The sequence below is a fragment of the Anoplopoma fimbria genome, chromosome 11 (genome assembly GCF_027596085.1).
Source record: "Anoplopoma fimbria isolate UVic2021 breed Golden Eagle Sablefish chromosome 11, Afim_UVic_2022, whole genome shotgun sequence".
In the NCBI taxonomy this organism is placed as follows: Eukaryota; Metazoa; Chordata; class Actinopteri; order Perciformes; family Anoplopomatidae; genus Anoplopoma; species Anoplopoma fimbria.
Window position 1 is genome coordinate 13,550,403 of NC_072459.1, and position 11,782 is coordinate 13,562,184.

Consider the following 11,782-nt stretch of genomic DNA (forward strand, 5'->3'; position numbering starts at 1 on the left):
CGAAGGGAAAGAGGGATAAACTAGCTTTCATAAACGCGTCACTCCCAAATCCTAAGTCTTAAAGGGGCAGTGCACTGAACCACAGGCGACTCTTCCCAGAGGACCGTGCTGCATCCTGACAGATTGTTTTGATTTAGTTTTTTACTTTGTCCTGGTTTTTAAGGTGTCCTTGAGCAAGGCATTGAGCTCAAGGAGCTTTGTGCTGTCCTGACACAGCATCTTACAATTCATCATCATCTTCAAAAACTGATGCTCTAACACAGTGGTTCTCAACCTTTTTTCAGTGATGTTCCCCCTGTGAAATACTTTTTTAGCCAAGTACCCCCTCACCAGCGCAAAGCATTTTTGGTTGAAAAAAAGATGTAATACTAAGCGCTCTGCCATCAGTGTCTGATTTATTAAACTGGCAACACTGACGATTGCATTGTTGCATTAAATTCAGTTTATGAACTTACACTTATATTTTATTGAATATTTATTAAATAACTATTTTTAAAGGATTTTTGAATGGATGCTAATTTTAAATATATTTTTTAACAATCTCACGTACCCCCTGGAGTGCCTTCACGTACGTACCCCATTTGAGAACCACTGCTCTAACACACTGACTGACAAAACATGAATAAAGCTTGTTCCCGTACTAACAACTGACTTAACTGACTTTTTAATTACTGAATTATTTATCTGAAATTAGGACTCTTTTAAAAAAATCAGTCATGAGAGTTTAGTATGTAGCTGTACAAAGATGTTACTTTAATGTGACCAACATTTCAAGAGAACTACAATGCAAAGATGATCACAAAGTAGCTTATACACAGTTTCCACATACACATACAACACATTAACACAGGCTACCGTGTAACTGTATTAAGAATTTGACAAAAAGCTAGGTTAGATGTTTAAATGCACCTTCTTTGTCAGTAGCACATCTTGGCAAACCCACTGCTCCTAATTAGTTATTTTTACATCAGTCTTTGCTGATGTCATTCTAAAATCGTACCATACCAAACATAAAATGTAAATTCAATATGTACATGTGATTATTGTCATGCAGGACAAAGGACCTGGTTAAGTTTTCATTCTCCAGGCTGATTGATTCAGAAAGTAGCATGCTGGGTATCCTAAACTTAGACCCCGTTAGTCTGGGGAGTCATAGGGATACCTGGATCCTGATTGGCTTCATTTGGGACAAAAGTATATCTTCCTTGTCTTCTAGAGAGGTGGACATAGATGGCGAGGATGAGGATGAGGAGGATGATCAACAGAATCAGAAACCACCAAATTACTGTTCCACCTTTTGCTTTGAGTTGGGGCCGATCTGTAAGACAAACAAGATTTAAAAAAAAAAAACATGAATTTAAAGTCACTTCTTTATGCCATAATTTACTGTGTTTACTTGTGTATGCCTACATCAGTTACCACTTCACTGTATACATTTCTTAAGTGTTCTGCACAAGGTCAATAATGATACCTTTCACCACCAGTTTGACAGTTTTATCCACATTCCCAACTACATTCCTGGCAACACAGACGTAAGAACCAGCATTGGTCGACGTGGCTTCTGTGACAATGATACTCTTCTGGCGCCCCCTGGTGGTCACCATCACATTCAACGCAGCGCTGGACTTCCAGGTGATCTCAGGATGAGGGTTGCCATCAGCACTGCAGTCTAAGGTCACGTTGTCACCCGAGATCACGTTCACCTCCTCCTCACTGTTACTTCCGTTGAACACAGGGGCATCTGTGGAGAGACGAGAAGAAGAAATGCTATAATCTTAAACCCCTTATTTTCCCTGTGAACAAAACAATAGACACTTTCTGTGGAAAAAAAAATGACCAAAATAAATAGATAAGTGGACAACTCACAGTGCACAACGGCCTCGTAAGGTGATGAAGTTACAGTTGGGACAAGCGCTGGTCCATTTGGTCCAAGGTGTAGCTCAGCCGCGCATCTGAAATGTGCTCTGTTGTCAGCTCTGTTGGGAGTGACTTTCAAGTCAAAGGACACATTTGTTGGGGTCTTCGTGGTGTTGCTAAACACTCGTGAGAGCATAGTTTCATCGCCGCGGTACCAAATCAGTTTGAGCTTCTCCAGAGGAGCCACATTGGTGATGAAACAATTTAGCCGGTACTCTCTGCCCTCCACCATCGGGCCTGGATCCATCGCAGAGACTAACACATTATCTGGAGTCTCTGCAAATAAAGCAAGGGAAAATCATCAGTAGGAAAAAAACAAAAACATAATGATATCCATAAAAATGTATTTATTATTTTGCTTTAGAAGTGGCAGAGTTAGTGTACAATAAAGACAGAATGTAATGTTTAGTACTTGTACTCACTATAAAGAATGATGTTTAGCGCCTTAGTGCACTGTTTTTCTTTCACATTAATGTAGCACAAAGGTTGTTCGTCCCAGCTGTCCACTTTTTCAACTGTCCAGGTGATTACTCTTTCGTTAGTCGCCTTGCCCCCCTTTGTGGCTTCCCAGCCCATTGATATAAGATCCTTGGTTGATGCATTGCAGGTAGCTGAGGTTGGATCTCCAAATCTCACCACGATTTCAGCAGGTATCAGTACTATGGGGCAACCTGCCATTCAAAAGTAAGTAAAATCAATCAGAGCTTCATTTGGGTGCACAATAAGGGGAGATAGAAAGTTGATCAACACAGATACTAGTGATACATATTCCATGTCTAAGCGGAATGTAAAGGAGCCTACTTTCTGGTGTTGATGGCACAGGGGTGGGGTTTTCCACATGGACACGGATTTGCTTAGTTGTGCTTCCCGATAATTGGTAGCTGTACAGTTGTAAATTGCGCTAGTTGCTGTACTTATGTTGAGCTCATTGGTGCGATCCATTAAATTCACCCCATCACGTGACCAACGGAAGCCAGGAGCAGGGTCCCCCTCAGCTCCACAGTTCAGGATGGCATATTCACCCTCACTCAGATAGACGTCTTCCGTTTTGTTCTTGAGCACAGGAGCATCTGAAGGGGCAAACAAAAGGCTTTTTATTCATTCAAATTGTTACATCATAGAGGACGACCTTGAGAAAAGTACCAATCTGGAAACAATCTGGAAACAGCAATGTTTACTCACAGTGCGAAGAAAAAGTGTATACGTTTGAAGTAACAGGTGGTTGTGATGCACCATAGACACTTTCTGTGAAAAAAAAATTGCCAAAATAAATAGATAAGTGGACAACTCACAGTGCACAACGGCCTCGTAAGGTGATGAAGTTACAGTTGGGACAAGTGCTGGTCCATTTGGTCCAAGGTGTAGCTCAGCCGCGCATCTGAAATGTGCTCTGTTGTCAGCTCTGTTGGGAGTGATTTCCAAGTCAAAGGACACATTTGTTGGGGTCTTCGTGGTGTCGTTAAACACTCGTGAGAGCATAGTTTCATCGCCGCGGTACCAAATCAGTTTGAGCTTCTCCAGAGGAGCCACATTGGTGATGAAACAATTTAGCCGGTACTCTCTGCCCTCCACCATCGGGCGTGGATCCATCGCAGAGACTAACACATTATCTGGAGTCTCTGCAAATAAAGCGAGGGAAAATCATCAGCAAGAAAAAAACAACAACATAATGATATCCATAAAAATGCAATCACAGTTGTACAAGGAATATTTTCAGTATTTATTATTTTGCTTTAGAAGTGGCAGAGTTAGTGTACAATAAAGAATCATCACTTAGCAGACAGAATGTAATGTTTAGTACTTGTACTCACTATATAGAATGATGTTTAGCGACTTTTTGCACTGCATTTCTTTCACATTAATGTAGCACAAAGGTTGTTCGTCCCAGCTGTCCACTTTTTCAACTGTCCAGGTGATTACTCTTTCATTAGTCGCCTTGCCCCCCTTTGTGGCTTCCCAGCCCATTAATGAAAGATCCTTGGTTGATGCATTGCAGGTAGCTGAGGTTGGATCTCCAAATCTCACCACGATTTCAGCAGGTATCAGTACTATGGGGCAACCTGCCATTCAAAAGTAAGCATAATCAATCAGAGCTTCATTTGGGTGCACAATAAGGGGAGATAGAAAGTTGATCAACACAGATACTAGTGATACATATTCCATGTCTAAGCGGAATGTAAAGGAGCCTACTTTCTGGTGTTGATGGCACAGGGGTGGGGTTTTCCACATGGACACGGATTTGCTTAGTTGTGCTTCCCCGATAATTGGTAGCTGTACAGTTGTAAATTGCGCTAGTTGCTGTACTTATGTTGAGCTCATTGGTGCGATCCATTAAATTCACCCCATCACGTGACCAACGGAAGCCAGGAGCAGGGTCCCCCTCAGCTTCACAGTTCAGGATGGCATATTCACCCTCACTCAGATAGACGTCTTCCATTTTGTTCTTGAGCACAGGAGCATCTGAAGGGGCAAACAAAAGGCTTTTTATTCATTCAAATTGTTACATCATAGAGGACGACCTTGAGAAAAGTACCAATCTGGAAACAATCTGGAAACAGCAATGTTTACTCACAGTGCGCAGAAAGAGTGTATACGTTTGAAGTAACAGGTGGTTGTGATGCATGTCCCCCAAAGTCCAGCTGAGCCTCACATCTAAACTGAGCTTCCTTTTCTCCTCTGTTTAAAGATACTGTCAGATTGGAGGACTCGCTTACTGGTCTTTTGGTTATGTTGGTGAAATAGTCTGTCTTGATGGTCTCATTGTTTTTGTACCACCTCAGAGTCAGGTTATGAATAGGAGCAACATCATCGACATCACACTGCATCTCGTAATATGTCGATTCCAACGCAGCTCCATATGTTGATTGAAACAGGGTGACTGTCTCTGGATTCTCTTTCAAAACAAAAATTAAATATAGATTATTGTTTTTGCAGTTTGTTTTTTTCCATTAGATACATTTTGTTTGAAACTGAAACTTACTGTATACATTTATTTTAAGGCCTTGGCTGCATTCATGAGTTTCATTCCACTTTATTCTGCATTCTGCCGTTACAAAGAAGTCTGACAAATTCAATGACTGTAATACATAGTAATTGTCATATTCTATTGGATGGTCTGTGTCTCCAACCCTCCAGTTCATCCCATCATGCTCCTTTCCTGCACTGGAACAGTTGACCCGCACTAAGGTTCCATATTCTGCCAGAACCTCGGGCGGATCCAGGGTGACCTCAGTGGGGCATCTGCTTTCTGCATCTGTTGGTAAACAATGGAAAGGAACGCTTTTATTGAACTTTAAAAGTGGACTTTGCTGCACTCCGGTGGCTAAAATTGCCAATGCATGCCACTTTAACTTAGAACTGTGTAGGGCTGTATCGTAGCTCATAGTACTGTTTCTAGTTATAACAGCGCTGCGCCACAGATCTGTATTCATACAAACTTCAGTTTTGGGGTTTTTTCACTTCACCTTTGCTCAATGTAAAAAAACACGAGGGCCATGATGGAGAGATGGGTTGGTCTTTATCTTAAAAATGAAAAACTAAGATTAATTGTATGATAAAAGGTTTGCAGTGGGATAGTGAGAGGCACCTTGTTTGGGGATTTCAAAGATTTAAACTTTACAGGCAGTATTTGCATTTCTATACTATCTGAAAACCATCCATGCAGCCAGGACTATAGTTAACCTGCTAAAATTCAAAATGGACTCCACCCACAAGTCAACTGATGGATATATCGCAGCGGTTTTTTCACCACAGCTGCCTCATATCTCAAAGTGTTACTTACGTTTTAAAAAGTCACACTTTTTAAAAAATCTATTTCACTTAATTATTTAAAAAAGTCTAAGGCTACTACACACGTCACGTTTTCCAATTTATCCTTAACAGTACCTGTATAAAATATTTAAACAAAAAAGTCAGAAAATTGTTGACTAACTTCATATAATAACTTCAATTGGTTATACTCAAACGTATTAAGTTAACAAGTTAGATAAACACATAATCACTGAGATTGAGTTGAAGTTACTTAATCTGTCAGTAAACAATTTAAGTAATTATTCAAATAAGTAAATCGGTTAACAGTTTTCTATTTTTCGGACTAGTTAATACACAATTTTCACTTTGTTTTACTCGTCACCATCACTGGTAGGACATGGAGCTATTGAACCTATAAGCAAGCGAGAAACTACCCCAGTTTTTGACCTTTGTTTTATAGCCCCAGAACAGAATAAAGTGGCACATTTAAGTCCCACACACAGCTCCTGCAAAGAGTCAATATCACTCACCACACAGTGAAAACATGAGCATGAGGAGGCCCAACATCCTAAGAGGCAGCATACTAGTTGTGAGCATGCAGGAGGAAGGATGAGGATGGAAGAAGTGAGGGGTGTTTCAGGATGGTCCAGTCGATGTCCAGCTTAAGTATCTCGATAAGATGTACCCCGGAGCAGGACCTTTTGGTGAGGACCTGCTGCTGACGGTGACACGTGCTTATGATGATGAAAAGAAAGTATACCAGGGGAAATTCAACACCCTATACAGGAAACTGTCTGCAAAAACGGAACCATGTCAGAGGAAACCAGTTTTGCTCTGTGGAGCATTTGTAGATGATACACTGTTCTCCCTCTCTACACTGGGGGATTTGTGCATCATTCCCTTTTCATATTTTCTATTCTTTAAGGAAAACAACCATTCAGAGAATAATTGGGCATCATTTTAATTTTAAAAGTACATTAAAAGTAAACAGTGAAAAAAAAACAAAAAAAAAACATAAAATCTTTCGGCAGGAAATTGCAAAACAGGACAGACAAGTCAGTCAAGACATGTCAACACAGAACATTTTAGTCATTGTCAAATTAATCATGGTCGACACACTTCACTGACTGTCCTCTAATCAACATGTAGCGACAGTATTCATTTTAAAGACTCACTGGCTCAGCACTGTACAGGGACAACACTGAAACATATTCTTTAGGCCCTCTAAATCTCTCTGCATCAGGAAACAGATCCATGACGCAACTGTTATGTGGGTTTGATCATCATGGAAACTCGTTTGAGAGAGTAGGACCCCCCGTGGAACTCTGCCCAGTAAACCCCGTCCTGGTAGCGGCTGCGATAGTGTCCACCCCGATACCACACACCGTTCAGATTGGAGTGGGCACACATGTGGTACCACCAACCTCCCTTTTGGTAATGGGCGCAGTTACCTGGGGACACAACAGAGCAACAGGCTAATTAACAGAAAAAGGTCAAAAGAGAGCTAACAAACGGGACCAGGGGGAGAACAGACCTGTGTAGCTGTCCTTGTCTCGATCCAGAGTGGTGAAGGCCTTATTGTTGTGCCACGAGAGGGAATCTCCCGCATTGCCGTGGTATTGTCCTAACCGCAGTCTGTACCAATCGCTCTCCGGTTCAATGTGGAAGCTGTCATACTCTGCAAACACCTGCCGGCCCTGCCAGTCTTCCATAACCACCCGCAGCTTATACTGGGCCTGTTTCGTCAGCCAGAAGAGGTGTTCCAGGCCGAGCCAATACTCACCGTCTAGGTTCCCAAAGCCTTGCTGTAACACACCAACACACAGGTTTAATCAGAGGAACATTATTAATCCTGTGTTGCTCTTTTTCCCCTGACTCTAGTGCAGCAGGTCAAAGTTTTCATTTTTCCTGCAGAATATTTGAACTGAATGGATTGGACAAAAAAAATGTTCACCGCATTCATGGTCTCCAGAGGATGAATCCTAAACACTTTAGTGATCTTCTGACTATTTTGCTTTTAGGGAAATATCTCAACAACTATTAGATATAATGCCAAGAATCTGGCAAGAACACACTCATGTGCCCCTCAGGATGAATTGTAATAACATTGGTGATCCGGACTTTCCATCTAGTGCCATCATCAGGTCAAAATTTCAATTTCGTCCAAAACTAATGACATTCCCATCAGCCCCAGTGATTTCTGTGACTTGTATTTCGAGCTGATTATCAAATATCAGCATGCTAACTCGCTAAACTAAGAACCACCTTATACTGCTCCCATGTGCGGAAGAAGTTGACCGACCCATCCTGTCTCCTCTGGATGACCGTCCACCCTCCCTGGGCCCGACTCTGATCACACCAAGCCTGCAGGAGACGGTTGGCACTCTGTGGACGGAGCAAGTAGATCCCGCTGGTGGTCTCACCTGATTCCAGCACATGCTGGCAGTCCCGCCACGGCCCTGAGAGGGGAGAAAAGTATGTACAACCAAGTGAGGGAGAAGGAGCCATAACAAGACATGCTATATACAGATACATGTTGTAGTATTATAATAACATTTTGAAATTCTGTACTCTAAGCTAGAGGTTTTCAAAGTGGGAGGCGGGCCTCCCGAGGGGACTGTTTCAGAGGTGTCTCGGTGAATGGAAGTGAAAGAAATTACATTAAATCATCAAATTTGTGATTTGGTTAAAGAGATAATTCAGTGATACAGTAGTTTGAGAGTTTTACTGTTGTTCCCACTCTCCCAGAGTAAGAAACTATGGAATGCCTTAGAACTGACAACAGCAATATTAGGCTCATCTGTTGGGCTCTATGGGATCAAATAACATAATCGTGATCCCATAGGCATCTAGTACATTCTCAAGCAAAATTAAGCATATAAACTAAGGTTTGTCTGAGGGGAGGCCCATAGTCTCAGACTTTGGAAACCCCTGCTATAAGGAATTAATTTTCCATGGCTAATAGCTCCTGTAGGGATCATTAATTAGTCAAGACCAGGACATAATGGATCTAATCGACTCGTAATTTTCATAGTAAACCTTTGAAATGGACTGCATTCTATGCCAAACTTGTTTTTACACATGAAGACTTAAACTCAGTGGTGGCTATTTAAGAAATCACAAGGGTGTCGGCTAGAGATGGTTATTGAATTCTGTTTGTGTTAGCATCAGTAGAGATCACAGATACACAGCAGCTTATCTTTTCAGAGCCGAAGAATCCCCCCCCCCAACACATGTTGAGTGTCTCGTGTCACAGAGATAAGATTAACATAGGAACCTGCACTGAGAAAATGTAAACATGGAGGAAGATCTCCCACGCAAATGACTAATGGTCATCCCTGACAAGCATTTGTAGTCCGTACACGCACACAGGGACAAGATGAGGCAATGCACAGCCTTTCATCTGACCTTTTAGCAACAGTTGAGTCACACACACACACACACTTATACACATGGTGGAGTCGCTTCGGTTCTGCTGACTTGTTGGAAAAAGACTGCTCAAACTTTGTAATTTCAAATATTCCAGTTGTGCATGTATACAGTACATGTGTAGTTTAAAGCTCAAACAAATGCTGTGGTTCAAGAGTGAGTCTTCATTATAAAGTCTGCTCTGTTCTGATAAGAGCTGCCGGCAGTTTTTGACATTGTTTAGGCATTCCCAGAGAGATAGGGCTCCTACCAGCAGGTCACTGACTCCTTCAGCCTCTGCTTATCGGAGCAGCTAAATTACTCTGACAGAAGACTGATATTCTTATACACACACCGGTTTAAGTGTAATCGAGCACTCCTGCTATAAGACATTCTCTGCATTGATGTACCTGGAGTCTTTGTGACAGGGAAACTAATTAATGTAGGGTCCGTAGGAGAGTTCGTGGGAAGGGAAACGTCAGCTTTTTCCTGCTGTTGTGAAAGAGCACTTTGGTCCCTTTGAACATCATTGGCCATTTCGCTGGCGTCAGAGCTGTAATTAGGATGCACATTAGACTGGCTTTTTGGTGGTTCAGTCGTGACCTGTCCAGACCAACACAAAAACACACCACTCTCAGTTCCAGTGTTAACTTAAATACAATTTTAAACATGCAGACCACAGTTTGTTCCCTACCAGAGAGGCCTGTGTGGAGTCCCTGCACTGGCACTGCTTCTCCAGACGAGTTATAAACTGGTTCTGGGAGCTCATCATGGAGGTGAGGGCTCCATATTTCTTCTCCAGCTCCCTGAAGTTACTGGACACCTGCAGCGCCTGACATGTTGCACCACCCACACAAAACATAAGGATGAGTTTCGATAACCATGAGGATAAGATGTAGATGATTCAGTGCTCTGCTCACCTGTGTTGTAGCATTTAGTAGGAGGTTCTCCACCCTTCGCTGCTCCAAAGCCTGGTCTTTCTTTTGAATGACTTCGTGTAGCAGCTGGGCATAGAGCTGGGCAATACGAGAATTCATGCTGTTGCTCTCTTTGCGAAGGGCTCTGATCTCCATGGCAAGGGACCCCTCCTGCTCCAGCTGGACGTGGAGCTTCTCCAGCTGCTCCTGCTGTCGTCTGAGCTCCGCCCGCAGCGCTGCCACCTCCGACTCGTTGGCAGAAGCAGACTTCGTGTTCAAACACAGCGCACCAGTCAGTTTTTGTTGGGGGACAATGAACGTGTAGGAGCAACGGCCTCCTTTTGTATCTGAAGACTGGGCTGAATGTTTCTGTGTGTCCTCTCCATGAGCCCCGTCCTTCCGTCCTCCAGCTCCTGGGACGTCCACACAGAGTGTTAGGAAAAGAGTCAGACCTATTGTCAGTGTCTTCTCCATGAATGTGTTAAACTTCTGAGGACACCCTGGTCGCAGAGGAGAGGACATGATTAGAATTAACCACACCAATAACAGCACATAAATAACAACAAACACACAAACTTTGTATTCAAAGGAAACAGTGTGTTGTGGGTCTTGACTCTTCGCCAGATGTTTCCTTGTATACACACATTTACCCCTGGCTGGAATTTATTAGCAGGTCAACACTAAAAGGACAACAGTCAACATCAACCAGCCGGAGTCAACACACTTCCATCTCACGGTCAACAGAGGAGTTAGCTCCTCATCCAGACACAACAACCACGGTCAACACCATAAACGCATTAATCCAAATAGGTCAATCTAGACATCTGACACATGAATGTGTTCTATAGCTTTCTCCCTGGTACCAAAACTACACTTCAAAGAAATACTTTTTTTCTGAATTTAACTTCCATTTCTGGATTTTATAACGATTTAACAAGCTAATGAGTAATTTGGCCAAGTGCAACTTTGGATGCCATAACCAGTAAATTTCGGTCTATATTGAAGTGGACTATAAATTGACTTACCGCAGCAGCTGAAAAGTGTTAGGATGTCTTTGTTCTGCTCCAGTGTGTAGCTGCAGCTCCCAGGATGCACAGATGTAAAATAAAGGCTAACACATTTTCAAAAATCATATGTTCAGAGCTGAGGAAAAGTCACAAGACGCTTCTTCCAAATTAAAAGTCATCAGTGGTCCTCTGTGAATGTTGAAGTGAAGGGTGAAGGCAAAGAAAACATGCGTTACAAATGAATCTCAAGTAAAAACATCCACGTTTGTAAGCAGCTAATCTGCCTTTACTTCTCCGGAGGTTCTGTGTCAGGATCTGTGAGGAGGGAGAATCCTAATTACAAACTATCCAAATGACGACGCCTCCCAGTACCTGCTGTTTAGCTGCATGTCTCCTCCCTCTGCCATCAACCTTGTATTCTGCCACAGACTCTATCCCAAAGGACCTGAACTCGTGGGTTATTCAAATGCAGTGATTTACACAAGGGCTGCAACTAATGGTTCCTGTCATTGATCGTTTTGTTCATGGTCGATTCTATAAAATGTCATAAAATAATGACAAATGCTAATAGGGGGTTCTCGTCATGTTTTGAGCGACCAACAGTCAAAAATCATCAAATAGGACAAAGAACAGCATCATATTCTCACATTTGAAAAGCTAGAAACTGTATTTTGTTTTGCTAAAAAACAATGATGCAATTAATTTTCCCTCCTTCTACTTATAAATTAATTGACTAATCATTTGAACTCCAGTTTATACTTGCACTTCATCAGTGAAACATCT

The 11,782-nt window shown here is 42.2% G+C and overlaps 3 protein-coding genes across 3 annotated transcripts; all 3 read right to left on the reverse strand.

Annotated features, from left to right (window-relative positions):
* Positions 1-717: 717 nt before the first annotated feature.
* LOC129098636 (vascular cell adhesion protein 1-like) lies at positions 718-2,575 on the reverse strand. Its single transcript, XM_054607700.1, has 4 exons — positions 2,340-2,575; positions 1,867-2,193; positions 1,472-1,741; positions 718-1,318 (listed from the first exon to the last, which is right to left on the reverse strand). Exons 1-4 carry the CDS (start codon positions 2,491-2,493, stop codon positions 1,128-1,130), a joined length of 942 nt encoding a protein of 313 aa, XP_054463675.1. The 5' UTR covers positions 2,494-2,575; the 3' UTR covers positions 718-1,127.
* On the reverse strand, positions 2,498-6,401 carry LOC129098635 (vascular cell adhesion protein 1-like). The gene is made up of 8 exons (XM_054607699.1): positions 6,198-6,401; positions 4,898-5,170; positions 4,490-4,810; positions 4,108-4,377; positions 3,729-3,977; positions 3,210-3,536; positions 2,719-2,987; positions 2,498-2,588 (listed from the first exon to the last, which is right to left on the reverse strand). Exons 1-8 carry the CDS (start codon positions 6,262-6,264, stop codon positions 2,577-2,579), a joined length of 1,788 nt encoding a protein of 595 aa, XP_054463674.1. The 5' UTR covers positions 6,265-6,401; the 3' UTR covers positions 2,498-2,576.
* Positions 6,402-6,622: 221 nt separating this feature from the next.
* On the reverse strand, positions 6,623-11,326 carry angptl6 (angiopoietin-like 6). The gene is made up of 7 exons (XM_054608335.1): positions 11,018-11,326; positions 9,996-10,492; positions 9,770-9,907; positions 9,486-9,678; positions 7,933-8,126; positions 7,202-7,472; positions 6,623-7,118 (listed from the first exon to the last, which is right to left on the reverse strand). The coding sequence occupies exons 2-7, from the start codon at positions 10,464-10,466 to the stop codon at positions 6,934-6,936; spliced, it is 1,452 nt and encodes a 483-aa protein (XP_054464310.1). The 5' UTR covers positions 10,467-10,492; positions 11,018-11,326; the 3' UTR covers positions 6,623-6,933.
* Positions 11,327-11,782: the final 456 nt, after the last annotated feature.